This window comes from Mercenaria mercenaria, chromosome 16, assembly GCF_021730395.1.
Source record: "Mercenaria mercenaria strain notata chromosome 16, MADL_Memer_1, whole genome shotgun sequence".
NCBI classification, from domain to species: domain Eukaryota; kingdom Metazoa; phylum Mollusca; class Bivalvia; order Venerida; family Veneridae; genus Mercenaria; species Mercenaria mercenaria.
The window spans coordinates 63,061,608-63,078,508 of NC_069376.1; the positions used below are offsets into that span (position 1 = coordinate 63,061,608).

Here is a 16,901-nt window from a genome sequence, read left to right on the forward strand (position 1 = left end):
ATTTAATGGCAATAACGTCACGTGATTGTCTTAGTAACGTCGTCAGCCAAAATGGATGGAAAATAGATGTCCTTATCTACGGAACAAATTCTCCATTTAATACGGTCCGAACAGCCGATATCGGCGCTACCGTTCAGGCCAAAAGGTGGGGAAACATGGATTTTCAAAGGAGAAGGCTTAAAAAAAACAGGATTGGAGAGCCGATGGACATCGTTGGGTGAACCAAGGAACTGTGGGCCTACCTCGACGAAATCCAAGATTGAAGAAAAAATATAATGTATACCAAATAGATATTACAAACTTTCTGTCAATGTTCAAGCAAAGACTGGTTGATGAATTTATGCAAGATTGGCGAGGCAGTGTAGATCGAAGTGCTGTATTGTTATTGTATAAATCTGTAAAAGCATCTTTTGCTTTTGAATCTTACTTAGACAAAATTGTTACAAGAAAACTTAGGATAGCATTGACAAAATTGCGTATATCTGCTCATAGTCTTCGAATACAAACTGGGAGATACTCCCAAAACAGAATCGAAAGAAATCTACGTTATTGTCAAATATGTGATATGAATGAAATAGAAGATGAATATCATTTTGTGTTTATATGTGCACCATACAATGAGTTACGACAAAAATATATCAAGCGCTAAATATATTATAGATAGAGACCAAGTAGGCTATGTTTAAGTTCGTAAATTTAATAAGTAGCCAAAACAAATCCGAATTATATTTGTTAACTTCAAATTTATACATGAAGCTATAGATGTACGTCGCCGTTTGCTCAATATCGCTGAATAAACAACTATCATTAATAAGTTGTGATTGTGAAATTATTTAGATTATTGAAATTCATATTCATAATAGATTCGTCATAATAGATTCGTAAGTTCATCTACATTACTTTGTTAAGGAATATATTATTTTATACACGTTTTGTTCCCATACATGTCTTGTTTATATTGTGTTTAAACTTTATAGCGAGCGTAGCTCGCGAGCAATTGCGCGAAGCGCAATTGCGAGCGCGTAGCTCGCCTTACGGCAATGTGTAGGCGAATATAACAAAGGTGTGCCGAATGGGGCAAAGTGATGTAGCTGAAAAATTTTCCTCTCGTCTGGGCGCCGCCATTTTGGGTGCCGCCATTTTGTTCTACTTCCGTCAAAGTCGGGAAAATTGTTTGTGTTTTTTTAAATTTTATATTTGAGTTACAATCTCTATGTTCATTAGGTGTCTTTATTTTTAAAAAAGTTATGTTATGGAAATAATTTCAATTTTGCTTTTATTTTACAAAGTGCGTGTCCCTAGACGACAGGTGCTCACAGGAAATGCTTTGTTGGCAGTGAATACAGAACTTCATTTGATTGCTGAATATTATCCATCACTCAAAAAATAATGCAAGAAAGATTTCCAGTTGGTAGAAAAAAATACGATTTTCTTTTAAAAGATCAAGCATTGGCCAGAAAATGGGATAGAATATCATAAAAAAGCATAAAGCAATAAGAACGCCACAAACAAGTAATGACGTCACCGTGACACCGGCTTTCCATAAATTTTGCAACGTATGATATTCGCTGTTACAGGTATAATGACACTAAATTTTTGTTTCTTTTCAAGTGAATAGGTTCTCGGAATTGTTTTAAGCAGTGTTATGTTCATGATGAGGATTGAGGACGATATTTCAAGAATAACTGAATATGCAATGTTGTTGATGTATTTATTTCGGATGTTATCTTCTTACTATGACACCGGTACATGTTTATTATGCGGATCATATAAAAGGTTAAGGTACACTAAAAGATAGGTCACTACATCTCTCCCTAAATTGGATAGATTTTATCAAAGGATTTAAAACAAACTTTTAACAGAGTACCTTGAATGTTTCAACAATAAAAATAACAGATCAATCTTAAAATGACTCAACAATACAATGAAACTTATGAAACACTATATAAACACAAAATAAACACAAAGACTAGATTTTAGAATGACTAGAGTTTTAAACAACCTTCTTTGAAAATAATACTGATTACTATTTGCAATTGGCACTGTGCGGATAACATTCGTTCAACATAACTTTCTATTAATTCCTAATGTTTTACTATATAACTGAGATGGAGGTACAATAAATGTTTATCAAAAGTTAACATTAGCACAATGTTTCATAATCAAATGTTTTCATCAAAAGTTAACATTATGTAGTTAACACAATGTTTCATCTTCATTTTTAATATAATACAGCAACAGTTCTGTCAAATATTTCTTCGTCTTAGATTTACAAGTTTTAATGCTGTAATTAACATTCCTTCAAATATGTTTGAATTTCTCTTCCGGTTTCTCACACTTATATTTTCTTATATTTTGGGGATTATTATGCCCCACCACTGAAATTAAAACACTGAAGTATTATCTTTTATGTATATATGTATACTGCAATTTGTGGCAAGTTGCTTATATGGGATTATTATGCCCAACACATTTTATTAATTAATGTTTTACGAAATCTTTCAGATATTTTGGTTCGCGTCTCATTCTCACAGGTCTTTCGCGTTCCGCGGAATTTCTCTGTGGTGATTTTTGAATTTCAACAAGTGTTTCTGATTTTTCAGTTGGGTTTTCAGTGATCCGTTTTTCAGGGATTTTCTTTGATCGTTCATCTAAATTTTTTCATTGTCTTTTTTTCAGACTGAAAATTTAGTCCGATCGCCCCTTTTTAAAACCCGTGAACTTTTCGGTGCTTCATGGTTTTTTCATTTTCTGCGTTATCTTTTTTCCTTTTTTTTCTTTAACCACATTGGAGGGTATATACTTTGGTGTTATTTTTGTTTTTTTCTAAATTTTCTAGAAGTCCCTTATTCCAACATTAAGATTGTATTTTACAGCGTTGTGTTTCTGCGCTGTAAGTTTGCTCTTGACTTGGATTGTTCATCGCGTTGCTTAAAATTTCGTAACTTTGGGTTCTGTACCCTTTCCGAATTTTTTGGGAAAACTTTGGTTCGGTTCTCTTTGGAACATTAGTCGAATGGTGTGAAACCAGAAACGGGTGGGGTTGCCCTATTTGTCTAAGAAATTTGAACGTTTTTGTTTCCAAATTCTGCCTTCCAAGTGCTCCCCTATGATTTTCATGAGTGGTTATTGAATGCTTCGCTTGGAATTAGCTTTTTGGCCACCGCGGAGTTTGCGTCGATGTGTAAATCCGCTGTATGCAGAAAACTGTTGAAGAATCGGAATTGAACGGATTCCTTGTCTTTTTGTTGTCTTGCCATCCCAAAATTCGGAAAATGTTTTCCCCAATTAGGAGAAAGCTGGATGATACGACTTCATATTTCCACAATGGGGTCCTTGAGTTTTTATCTGTTATCAAAATAGTATTCCCCGCTTGGAAATGGTCCGCAAAGTCTGCGCTAGATTCGCCAGGCCCCAGAAGGTAATTCAGACTTCTTTAGAGGTTCTGTACGGTTTTTTCTTTTTTTTGTAGCCAAAACGCATACGCCTTTTTAATGTCTTCTACCAATTTTTTCAGTTTGGAAACCAGATTTTGACTTGAAAGTTTTTGGTTTGGTTTTTCCCTTGTGACCTTTGTGCGTGTGTATGGCTCTTTCACGGAGGGACTTTGGGTAAAACAATTCTACTGTCACGTAAGAGGACTGTTTCCCCGTGCACGTCAGTCGTCTTTGATGCTTCTGACGAAGAAGTTTTTTCCACACTTTTTTTCTGGGTCTTCATTCTTTTATTTTGGGCCCATTTGCCATACTTTGCTGTAAATGGCTTGCAGATTTTTTTGTTTGGAGTAGCAAACTTCACTTCATCAAGATCATGCTTTTTAGCATGGCTTTAGCTATAAAGTTAATATTTTCCCGCAATGTTCTTTTTGTTTTTGTTTTCAGAGTTTAGGGGGTGTCGGACATTTTTTCCCGAAGGATTATTTTTTCCTGGTTTGTTTTTATGAAATTTTTCGGTTGTAAGCGCAAACCCCATTTCTATAGTAATGGGGGTTTGGGGGTTTTTTCTGCCTTTTTCTTGGGGTTTTGTGGTCACTGAAACTGTAAAATGTGGAGCACCATGATATATTTGAAGTGTTCACATGCCTCCCACGGTAACGTTCTCGTTCGTCTGGCTTTAGGGGGATTTGTTCGGAAAAAAGCGCGGCTTGCGAAAGCGTATTTTGTCGTTTTGGTCATTATGCGGAAATAACAGGACTTGCACCCGTCATTTTTGGTTTCTTCATTGGGTTGAGAAACCATGACAGTTTCACTAGTAGTTCTTTTTGGAGCATTTCAAAAGCATTTGCTCACTTTTGTCCCATTCCCATCACATTTTCTTTGTTAGTTTTCAAACGGTTCGTAATATGGCATAATCGCGTAGGAATCGCGAACGTAACTGGTCATCCAAGGAAGCTTTTCTTTCCCAGTGACATTTTGCGGCGGTGTCATTTCCTGTATCGCTTTTATTTCTTTTGGGATCGGCAGATATACCTTCCCCACTAAAAAACAACACCGAAAATGTGATTGATTTTTGTTGTATTCACATTTTCTTCTCGTTCGTGTTGGGCCCGTTTTTGTTTTCGCTGAAATACCTTTTTCGAGGCGGTCATGTTCGTTTGGTTTTTCCCCTATACTTGTGTGTCAGATATATTCTTCGTCCATGTATGTTTTGTATGACGTTGGGTTGTATCTTGAAAATTTCAGAGCAGAACATATGCCAAAATTTAGACGTTGTTCTAAAAATCCGACAGGGAGTGTTGAAGGGGTTATGTATTTGAAAGGGTCAAGGCAAGTGAGGGTATCCGGCCCGTAAATAAATTTAGTATGCGAAATTCAAATCGTTGATCAGTCATCGTTTTTGGGAAGGAGATGGCGTCCCGTTCTATGGCTTTGTTGCTTCACGCATTCAATGCTTTTAGTTTATTCATCTGTGTTTTTTTTGGTGGTGTTACAATTGGAGAAACCCAAGGTGTTGGTTCCTTAAACTTTTTCGTAATGTTTCTTTTAAAACAATTTATTAATTTGCTCTACTTTGAGAGATAAATGGTGTTTCCTTGTCGTTGTGCGACAGGTTTCACAGATTTATAAATGTGTAGTTTTCCGTGGATTCGGGTTTGGCCTTTTCCCTGTAAATAGCCAGGTTTTGTTTTCTCTGTCTTTGACGTTTTTACAAATTTTACCCAAAGTTTTTTTTCTGGGAAAACCAAATAAGGCACATGATTCCCTTTTCCCAATGAAAAATGTTCTAAAAAAAAAATTTGTGCTCTTTTCATTAACATTTCGCATTTACCTTTCACTGGAAAGGGTTTTTACTCCCACGTGGCATGAGATTTGGTAGATTTTTTTTTTTAATTTGATTTGACCCAAATTATGTGTATTTTCACCCAAAATATTTACAGAGGCACCTGTTCTACCTCATGGTTATTTTTTTCCCTTGTTTATTGTGACATAGTTCTGGGACTTTTATTTCCAACCTGGCCAATTATCCCATAAAAAATTTTTCTTTTTCATCGAATTGACTGTCCCCCAATGCCCCTTCTGAATTTCTTTTTACATTTTGATTACGCGCTTTTTCATGCAATTTCATGAAATGTTTTGGGTTTTTGCAATAGTTACATTTTTTCCCTTTTTTGTGGACAGTGTTTCTATGGGTATTCACCCCACAGTGCGACATTCGTTGATTGTTAGGGGCCCATGAATGATTACTTTCATAAAGTTTTCTGGGGTCTTTTTTTCCTTTTCCTCGACGGGGCTTGCTTGCCCGATTAAAGCATTGACAGATCCCTCTCCTTCCCCCAATCCCCCCTGGGTTGTTCCCGGCAATTCAAGGAACGCCAAAGAGCGAGTATTTCGCTAGAGTTTTATCGGGTTTCACGCAGTGCCCTTCTTCGAAATCTTTAAAAAAATGGTTTAACCCAAAATTTGATCCAATCTGTAAAAAAAAGTTCTTTGCCAAATTTTGGGTTTTTCTGTTAGTATATCAAGTCTGATGTTTCGTTTGTTTATATGAACGAATTTAAGATTTCCATCTGTACTTTTTTTTTTGGGAAAGTATTTCGTAAGCACGTTTTTGTTGCTTCGAACTTTCCCCTCTGTGTCCCTTTTCCGGCATCGTGTGGTAGACCCTTCCCCGATAGTGAAGGAGTAAAGCACGTTTCCTTCCATCGTTGGTGATTGCCATCCCCAACTAGGAGTTCTCCAGACGACCGACCCTTTTTCCGGGGGCCCCGGCATTTGATTTGTCGCATGTAGTCAAACGAGGGAAAATAAGGGCGATTCAGGTTAGAATTGCGTAATTCATGGAGAATGTTATTTGTCTAACCCCGTCGCCAATGTTTTGTTCATGGGGATTGAGGCGAATTTCAAAAATAATGAATAGCAAGTTGTTAGTATTTTATTTCGGATGTTATTTTTACTATGCCCCCGGGTTTAATGTTTATTATGGGGATTCATATAAAAGGTTAAGGTACACTAAAGTAGGTCATAAAAGCAGTGAATATTTTCTTTGCCGTTAAGTACGCTCGCTCAGGGCTTTGCCTTTTATATTATTGGAAAACACTAAAAATGTATGTTTATGTGAAATAAATTGTTTTTTCTTTTTGTTTGTTCATGATATTCGGATAATTTACACAAAAAAAATATGTTATTGCCCCGTGTAATCACATGATCAGGGTAAAATTAAAAAGGGTGGACGGAGAAGAAAATAAATTAGGAAATGTTAAATTGTTTAGGTGTTTATTGTTTTGGAAAAGCTTTACTACATTTTTGATACCAGAATGGCATCAAAACTAATTCGAGCGCTAAAGGATGTTTTTGCACACCACAGAAAGTTCACACAGTTCCAAAAAGTGTTGATTTGTTCTATTTTTGTGGGCGTTCTTCCGTGTTTTTGAGAAGTTGGTGGCTTTTGTGTGTCCCCTACTAGTGACATTTTATCCCCTTTTAAAAAGTCCAAAGTATAAAATTAATGTGAAAAATTTTTCCCCATCAGTGTCTTATCTTTTGGGAAAACTGCATGTATTTTGTTACAATTTACAGATCAGTTTTTCAAAAAAAAATAATGGCCGGGGATACTGAGAAAAATTTGCTTGAAAATATTGATAGGAGTGAAAAAAAAGATAATGTCCTATCAAAAAACAAGAAAAGCAGATGAAGACAAGTTTTATGACACTATAGATTCAGCAGAAATACGTGACGGTCCCGAAAATATTCACACAGTTTTGTATTGCGAAAGAACTGCTACGGCATTTGATGAAAGTGAAATTTCGTCAGAAATATATCATATTATTTGCTTAATCAAAAAGGATTTTATCGAGTCATGGTACAAGTTATTTAGTCAACAGAAGTCTGTTTTAGTTGAAGCAGAAATTGTGTTTAACCATATTGTTCAAGCTTTAAAAGGTCGATTACACAGGGCAAATACAAAAAAGTTGTTTGAATTTATATTACTATTTTTTTAAGACCATGTTCACTTTGTAAAGGAGGCTCAGACAATGTTTTTAAAGTTCGTCAAAGGGGCCAAAAGGGGAAAAAGTTCTGTGAAAACGCCATTACAATGGAAGTGTTAAAAATTCCCCATCAAAAGTGAATATAATGTAAAATCTGTGGAGGAGTGCTATGGGCCAAAGTTGAATTACATCTAGCGTTAAAATCAGAAGGAGAACATATCCCAAAAGTAGTTTTTGGGAATTATTATTGGTTCATTTTTTAAGAGAAGATATGCATGTTTTAAAAAGACTTAATTGTGCTTGAAAGAGTATTAAGTGAAATGTACTCAAAAGGGTCATGAACTTTTAGTGAAAACTCTTCCTTCTGAAAGAATTATAAAAATTACATCAGAAAAATAGTTTTTTGCCAGCTTAAAAGCTTCCCATAAAATTCAGTTTTAAAAGATACCCACCAAGCAAATGCAGTAAATTTTTGACACAAAGAATTGTTCAAAAATGTAAGGCTGTTTTTGAGCCAGGAAAAGTTCATCAGAGAAAGCCAAACAAAAAATCTGAAGAAAACGCAAAAAAAACATGTCAGGATGATTTTTGGGTTTGTAAAGGGGAGGGAGGACACGAACTTCAGCAATATAAAAGGGTTTTGTGAAATGAAGTAAGCTTGCTTGCAATAAAGACGATTTCACCAAGACCACATTCATGTTCGCTTGGAAGAACTCCAGTTTTCTTTGACATTAGTGTAGATCCAGACCGTCTTTCCTTGCAGTCTTTCAACTCAATATCAAGTACATCCTCAAAGGACAGTGCTGCATTTGTTGAGAAAGAGGATGATATGATTGACACACAACAGTCTGTCCATAATCAAATACATGATTTGACATTGAATCAAATGGAGAAAAGCTCTCCCCTAAAAGATCTGGGTTTGAAAAGGGAAAACCAGCAGCCATCCCCAACAGCATTATCTATGATTTTAAAAAATCAAGAATTCTCAGCGTCAGAACAAAAGTCCCATCAAATATTTCCCACTTTAAAAATTCCATTTACAATCCTCTGCCATTTTTCCTTTTTAAAAAACCTAGTTTTAAAAGTTTGTCCCCTACTTCTGAAATAGCAGCTTCAGCAGAGGCCAAGAATCAGAGTAGAAATGATTTCAAGAGATCTCATTCACAAGGTGACTTTACTCCTGTGCCAGATGATATGTCTTGGCCTGTAAAAAGACCATCTGTTTTTCAAGATGTGAGAATCACGACCACAGAGAAAATGAAGGAAATTGGAAGCTTTGGTGAATACACCTTATATAATGTTGAGGTATGTTCATTCGGCACTTAAACATATCTTTTTTGTATAGATTTTTAAAGATTTTTGGCTGTTTAAAAATTACTTGCTGTAAGGGTTAAAATGAATTAAGTGTTCAGTTTTAATTTTCCGTGTTTCTTTATTTTCCCAGGGAAAGAAAGAAAAGTTTCCCATTTTATGCTTTTATAAAAGGTTGCTATTCCCTTTCATGAAAGTGTATATTTCAAAATAGTTAAATCATATGTATTTTAATCAGAGAAAAACAAATTTCTGTCTAAACCAAACAAATTTCTCCATCCCTAATATGCCCTTTTATTTCAAGTAAAAATTTGCCTAGCGAACTGAAAATAGTTATGTTTTTTTAGCAGAAATTTTGATCCGAAATCCCTACCTCCCTGCTCACACTAAAAACTTTGGGTCGGTCACAAAAAAAAACTATTTTATATGCCTGAATGGAGTATTGTTTTTTTCCACCGGGTCCGTCCGTCAGCTTTTCATGTCCGCTTTAAAATCTGAACCCTTGCGGATTTCAAAAAAAAAACTTTAACAAATGTTAAAACCCATCGAGATGACATGCAGAGGCTGTTTGAAAAGGTTTGTTTTCAAGGTCACTTGGGGGGGCCCCCCCAAAAAAAAAGTATTGATTGTTTTATGCCTACTCTGTAACTTTTGAACTGCTTGAAAGATTTTAAAGAAACTTGGCACAAATGTTAACCATATTGAGATGACATGTTTGAGATGAGTCGCTTCAGGGTCGAGGTCACACTTAGGGGTCTTGAAAAGTAATTTTGTGTCTAATCTGTACTCTTGAACCCCTTGAAGGATTTTGAAGAAACTTGATCAAAGTTTCAACTCAAGATGTTTTGGGGTGGCTCGCTTTAGGGCAATGCCCCCATGGTTTGGGCAAAAGGTCATTTTCTTTTTTTTGTGTTTGCTCTTGATACTTGAAGGATTTTAAAAAAACTTGGGACAAATATTAACCCCATCAAGAGACTTGCAAAGGGGGTTTTGCATGGCTTGTTTCAGGTCAAGGTCACAATTTGGGGTCAAAGGTATATTTTTTTGGGGGGGATATTGCTCCCATTGCTGTGCTCTTGTTTAATTTTCAGCCTAAAAGCATTTAATAATGTGTTTTGTATTGTAACAAACTTCTTCATGTTTTTAACTGTTTTCAAACAATGAAACTATTTTTTTGTTAAAAATATGCTGAAAAATGTAAACCAAAAAAATTTTGTGAAATTATTGACAAAAAATCAGTCTGAAAAACATTTTCCATTTTAACATGATAATATGCAAATTAATTACAGCAATACTGTAAAATTGTACTTTGTTTCAGTATGAAGCATTATACCAGTCCGATATTGGAGAATTAGTGTATAAGTCAGGGACTGTGAAGAGAAGGTTCCGGGAGTTTATAAATTTACAGTCACGTCTGGAAGATAACCCTTCATATAAGAAAAGCATGAAAGGTATCAACCCTAATCCTGCTCGATTTCTGTAATGAACTTGTCAGTCTTTCAATTTGAACAGTACCACATACTGTTAAAAGGGGTGCTTAGCAAAAAGATACGATGAATGGCAAACAATGTGTTTTATGAGAGACTGCTGGATGGCAGGACTGATTTTATGATTACACTGGTCCCAAAGGGAGAATCAGTTGTGTCAAGTATGAAAGGTTTTTCATCGGTATTTATTTTATTTTTTTTTAGAAGCTAGAAAGTTCAAAATGCTTTGGAAACATTTGTGTGGTTCTCATAAATTCATATGTACAAGACACTGGAACAACAGTAGAAAAGGTTCACAAATCAGATAGATATATCTATTTAAAGGTGTTTTTTTTCCACATACATGTTAACTGTAGATTGAAAAACCTACTTGTTTCCCTTATAATTTTAATAAAATAAAGAATACTGCTCAAAATAAATTATTTTGCATATGTTTGTTAAATTAAAATTGAACTTTTTATTTAGAAATAGATTACATTAGGGCAGTCAGCTTGCTGTTATATCTTCTTAGATGTTTTATGTTATTTATTTACAGTTTTTCATTTTCTAGATAAATGTTAAATGTCTCTTGAAATAAATATTAATGAATATTTTTCTAGATGTCAAGGGTCCCAAAAAGATTCTTCCATCACTACCATTTGGAAATATGGGCAAGGACACAGTCGACAGTCGCAAAAAATTACTGGGCATTTCTTGCGTAAATTTCTTAGTTACATAAGCCCAAACCCGTCTCTAAAACCACCTGTGGGGAAAAAAAGATATTTTCATACAGTAAATGGGCCTTTAAATTACTAATTTTACCAGGTAGATAAGTAAATAGGAAGAGAAAAAATGGTGACAGTTCGAGGGGAAATATGTATTTATGGTTTATTCAAAGATAGTCTCTTAAATTAGCACAGGTTAAGCTGTAATCAGTCTTTTGGCAGTTAAACACTCTTTTTTTATTATGCGAAAAAACTACTACTTGATAGAATTTATATGGTTAATTAGAATAATCATAGTACAGTGCTTAAAATCATATCTGTGTTGGGACACAGTCACATGCTCAAGAGAAAACAACCGCAAAATATGAAAATGTCATATGTCATTAAAGGAAATAGAGAATTTTCTAATGTGGGCATAAAGGTCCCGGAAAAGGTTTTGACTGTATCGCTGCAAAATTGATTAAAAACATCTGGTTACCAATTAACTAAGTGATTAAAGAAGCTTTGATATACTATTATAAAGTGGATAATAAATTTTCAAGAATAAATATCTGTTAAATCAAGAAAATTCAGGTTAGCTAAGACATAAAAAGTACAAACAAGTCATTTTTAGAATCAAGGAAGATCCCAAATTGGTTTTCCCCCTTAGACTTAACAAGGTTTATAGCCCCCCCCCGTTAATAAAAAATTGAGTTTTCGGCACGTTGTACAAGAATCAATACTTGAAGGTGATAAAGTGAGTAGTGTACATTTGGGCTTGGAGCTATCCGTGTTGGGTAATGCTTAAGCCTTAACTTTAGCCTGCAAAATTTCTAAATGGCCCCGGTCCCAATTTCAAATTTTGGGGAAAACCATTTATTATAATTTATTTGAAGGGGGTGTTCACTGAAAATTTACTGAAAGAACAGCAAACAGTTGCAGGCCTGTCAGCCTGCACGAAAGTGCAGGCTTTCTTGGTCTCATGGTCGCAAAGGCGAATTTACTTGCCCCGCCAGCAGGTAAAGGTTAATTTCTGGCTTTTAATGAGTCGGGTTTATTACTATAAAGTTGATTAATAATAATCAAAAGCCTTTTGCCATGTCTGAGCAAGATGGTTTTGATGGATGCAGATTTAAAAAATATTCATAGATACTTGCGCCATATACTTACTGTATTAAAAACAAATTTTTGTGTATACTGTGTGTGGGTTTACCTCCATGACACCTAGTACCCCTTTTTTTAAACAAACATACTTCTAAAAATATTTCAAAAAAAATTAATAAGTTTATCCAGTTAAGAAATAAAGGTAAAATGAATGAACTAAAAAAATGAATGACTTCATTTTAAAAAGTTTAGAAGGTTTTCAAAAAATTTACTGTTTTTTGTCAGTAACCTGTATTAATAGCCAGTTTTAAGGGGGGGAACCCCCGTCTGATGCACAAGACAGGTGGGTCATAGGACAGGGCCTGCTAAGATAGGTGACTGTTAAAACGGGACGCATAGGACGGTGACTGCTTTTAAGACAGGTGACTTTTTTTTTTTTTAAAGAAAGGTGACTGCATTGGACAGGTGACTGCATAAGACAGCACAGGTGACTGCTTAAAGACAGGTGACTGCATAAGACTGGTGAGCGCATAAAACAGGTACCAGGTACAGGTGACTGCATAAGACAGGTGACTGCATAAGACAAGTTGACATTAGAACAAAAAGCCAGTAAAGTATATGGCTGCTTAATACAAGCAGCTACTAAAAAATTTCTGTTGGGTTTTTTTAGCAAAATTTTATAAAAGGAAATATTTGTTTATTTTGTCTTTTTTGTTGGAAAGGAAGAAATAGTAATGGTGAGGAATTAAAACGTTTCTGGGGGTTTAAATGGTGATGGCATTAGCCTTTGTTAGAAAAAATTCCAGAGAATCTGGACCGGAATAAACAGGTTGCCAAAATTTTTTGATTAGTTTGAAAAGCTTGCATTTTTTTAATTTGGGTTGGCTCATGATTAAGATTACTCTTATTTGTTTATTATAGATAATAGGCGAACATTTTCTGTTTCTTGGAAGAGAGTATGTGTATTGTGATTTGTCCTCAGTTCAGACTTTATGTGTGTAAGTTGTCACCTATTTGCAGGAAAAAAGGCAATCTTTGGTTTTGAATTTGGATGTAGATTGTTTGTATGAAATCCTTTTAAGCCAGAATTGGTATGAAATCTTTTAATGTGTATGGTAGGAGTTCCCAGTATGCCAGTTTTGCTAGAAATCCCCCGAAAACTGTATTTGGTATGAAAAACCTTTAATGTAGTATTGGTATGGAATTAGGAAAGTAGTATTTGTTAGTATGAAATCCCAGAAGCCAAATTGAAATTTACTTTGGTAGAAATTAGGAATGTTTTTTGGTACGGAGTCCCTGGTTTTTCTGTACTTTGTTGAATCTGAAAGTGTTTGTATTGGTATGGAGTCCTAGTATGCCCGTATTGACTGTAGTTTTAGATGAAATACTTTTACCAGTATTGATTTTTGGAATCATGGAAAAGCCCGTATTTGATATGGAATCCGGGGGAAAAACCCGTATTGATATGGAATCAAGGTATGCTGTTTGGGGATTGAATCTAGGGAAATTTTGTATTTGGGATGGAATCTTGAAAAAGCTGTATTTTATGGAATCTTGGAATGGTTTGATTGGTTGGAATCCTTGAATGTTAGTACTTGTGTTTGAATCTAGAAATGCTAGTATTGGTTTAGAATCCTGGAATGCTAGTTTGGTATTTTAAAGTTTTTGGCATGCTGGTATTTGGTAAAGGGGTTTTTTTAGGAATGTTAGTATTGGTATGGGAATCCAGGCTAGATTTGGGATGGTACCCGAAAATGTTTATGGTATGAAATTTGGAAAACCCGGAATTTGGTAAGGGGGAAACAAGGAATGCTGGTATTGATCTGGCATCCGGCTTATGTTGGTATTTTTATTCTTTTGGAAGTAGTATTTGTATGGAAAGCGGAATGTTTGTTGAAATAAGTGGGGGGGGAAAATAAATTAAAATAATATCCCGGACAGTATAATATTGGGGTTTTCTTACTGCAAAAAATTTTCCTGCAAAAACCCCCCAAAAGAAGTTGACAAACTGAGAAAAAAACCCTTCTTTCAAGGTAAACAGTTTAGAATAAAATTATAGCATTAATTGAAAAAAAGTTATGTAAAAAGAGGTGTAAATTTCCCTTTATAAAGGGAATGCATTGAAAATTTTTGAGTGTTTTTTGAAAAAAACGAAGGGTATTTCATCCATTTCCATACAAATCCTGTATTGAGTAAGTCAAGTCCTGTTACAAAAGTTTTTGCTTTTTACTTCGGCTTTGTTTGGTACTTTAAAAATGTTTATTTTAAAAATTTTGGGGTCTTTTATTTCAGTCGCATCCATTTTGGTCATAATAAACCTTTCATTTTTAGTCACCCGAGCCAAAGTGCCAAAGGGAACTTTAGTGATCGCCCTGTGTGTCCTCCTCGTCGGCGTCCGTGTGCGTCCGTGTCGTCTCCTTCGTCAACAAAATTTTTACTGTTAACACCTAGAGGTCACAATTTGGCCCAAACTTAATGAAACTTGGTAATAGTTTTCCCTCAATAAAATCTTGGACGAGTTCAATATTGGGTCATCTGGGGTCAAAAACTAGGTCCCAGGTTTTAAAACAAAGGAAAAACTTGTTAAAACTTAGGGTCCAATTTTGGCCCAATCTAAAAGGGAAAATTTTTCGAATGTTTCCCCCAATAAAATCTTGGACGCTTTCGATATTGGGTATCGGGGTCAAAAACTAGGTCACCAGGGTAGACGAAGGAAAAAATTGTAAAACACTCTAGAGGTCACATTTTTGGCCCAATCTTTAAAGAAACTTGGCAGAAAAGTTACCCCTTTTAAAAAAAATCTTGGACGAGTTCGATATTTGGGGTTTTGGGATCAAAAAACCAAAGGGACCGGTTTTTAAATCAAAGGAAAAGCTTTTTTAACACTCTAGAGGGCACAATTTGGGGCCAAATCTTAATGAACTTGGTCAGAATGTTCCCCTTTAACAAAGTCTCAAAATTGGGGGATCCAGGGTAAAAAATAGGCACCAGGTCAAATCAAAGGAAAAGCTTGTTAACACTGTGAGGCCAAAATTTAGCTTTTCTTCATGAAACTTGGTCAGAATGTTAATTTGATGATCTCAAAGGTCCATTTGAAATTTGGGGCACGTAGGTCAAAAACTAGGTCCCAGGTCAAATAAAGGAAAAAAAAATAGTTTCCTGTAGGGCTCATTTATGACCATATCTTAAGAAACTTGGGTCAGAATGTTAAAACTTGAGTTATAAGTCATGTTCAATCTGGGTAGATGGGGTCAAAAATAGGTTCAGTCAGACAAAAGGAAAAGCTTGTTAAACTTAAGGCCCCATTTTTAAAATATATCTTCCGAAAAAAAAAGTAGAATGTTAATTTGGTGTCTTTAGGTCCCGTTCAAGTTGGGTCATGTCGGGTCGACACTGGTCAAAGGGGGCAATCAAAGGGGAAAAACTAAAACACTTTTGAGGCCCTTTATACCTTTTACTGAAACTAGTAGAATGTTAATGGATGATCTTTAGGTCAAAAAGGTCAGGTGAGCGATAATGGCCTTCATGGCCCTTGTTGAGAGGTTTTTTAAAAAAAGTTTACTTTTTTTCATATGTTGACCCCCACTGTCAAACCTGTATTAAACACTTATTTTAAGGGACTGCCCCCGTATGGGTGTTTAAGTCAGGTGGTTGTTAAGGGTGTAAATTTAGAACAAAATGTCAATAAGGGGAGCAGTGGTCTAGTGGTAAAGGTGTCGGCTGCTCAACCAGGGATTGTGGGTTCGAGCCCCATGGGGTCAGAACAGCCTTTCATATGACACCCTATGGTTTTTTTCCCGGAGTGGATCAAGAGTGGTTTAAATAAGCACGAAAACTTTCGTCACAATCAAGCTAAAATAAATTAGTATAAACTAACTCGCAAAGTAAGCTGACAAGCTGCTTAGAGTGTGATAAAAGTCATTATTTGAGCGAAGCCCTCTACTTTGGGTTTTTTGAAAGGGCGTGCTCTTAAAAATTTTGCAAATCTTGTATGGAATATGCCTGGATAAAAACCGGTTTTTCCTCCTTTTGGAGCGGAAAGTGCTTGATGGTGGCCACTTTAACTCCCAACAAAAAAAAACAAGAACAAAAGGTAGAAATTTGTTCTCTAAGGTTTTGAAAATATTGAATTTTTTTGGGTAGATCTAATTCATTATGTTCATTCATGTTTCAGGTTGGTTAAAACGAGTCAGGAGTTTTGAAAGATTGTTGAAGGATTACCCCCGCCTGCCCCAAAAATGCCTAGAAATTAAACTCCCTTTTGTCGCGTGAGGAGAAGGATGATTTACCAGATGACAAGCTCACAGAGGACAAAGATGACATTGATCTTGTGTATGAACAAGATCTTGACAAGGTTAGAAAATTGGGTTAAGGGGAAAAAAAAGTTTAAAAAGTGATGCAGTAAGTGTGAAAAGATGGAAGTAAATACTCAACTATTTTTGTAAAGTAGGAAAAGTCGTAGGGGAAAATTGGGCTAGGTAGCTGCTTATATCTCCTTTTTATACATGCTGTAAGTCAGGTGCCGGCCCTTTAAAATAAATTTTTAAAAGGTCATTATGTTGTTTAAATAAATTACATTTCTTGTGATTTATTGTTTATTATTTGTGTTTAACCTGTTTATTTCACCATATTTATGCACTCATAACATATCGGCTGACTTTTTGTTATACTCGTAACATAATATTGAGATACCGTGATTCATTCTTAATGTGTGTCTTTAATAAATTAATTACTACACAATTTCTCCGCCAATTTGTTTATTAGTCAATAATCTTGATTGGTTCTAATTGTTTGTTTGAATAAAATAATGAACTCTTTATTCTTAGACAGCATATACTGTGAAATATAATTACATATCAAAAGACATAATTCTAAAGGATTGCCGACATA

The 16,901-nt window shown here is 35.2% G+C and overlaps 1 protein-coding gene across 1 annotated transcript; it reads left to right on the top strand.

The window, feature by feature from the left end:
* The first annotated feature begins 8,444 nt into the window (after window positions 1-8,444).
* On the top strand, window positions 8,445-16,194 carry LOC123540840 (sorting nexin-19-like). The gene is made up of 4 exons (XM_053525987.1): window positions 8,445-8,731; window positions 10,056-10,188; window positions 10,824-10,921; window positions 16,186-16,194. The coding sequence occupies exons 1-4, from the start codon at window positions 8,621-8,623 to the stop codon at window positions 16,192-16,194; spliced, it is 351 nt and encodes a 116-aa protein (XP_053381962.1). The 5' UTR covers window positions 8,445-8,620.
* The last annotated feature ends 707 nt before the right edge of the window (window positions 16,195-16,901 follow it).

Coding starts and splice junctions, on each gene's coding strand:
- LOC123540840 (XM_053525987.1), top strand. CDS start 8,621: ATGTCTTGGCCTGTAAAAAGACCATCTGTTTTTCAAGATGTGAGAATC. Junction 8,732..10,055: donor ACACCTTATATAATGTTGAG/GTATGTTCATTC, acceptor ACTTTGTTTCAG/TATGAAGCATTATACCAGTC. Junction 10,189..10,823: donor ATATAAGAAAAGCATGAAAG/GTATCAACCCTA, acceptor ATATTTTTCTAG/ATGTCAAGGGTCCCAAAAAG.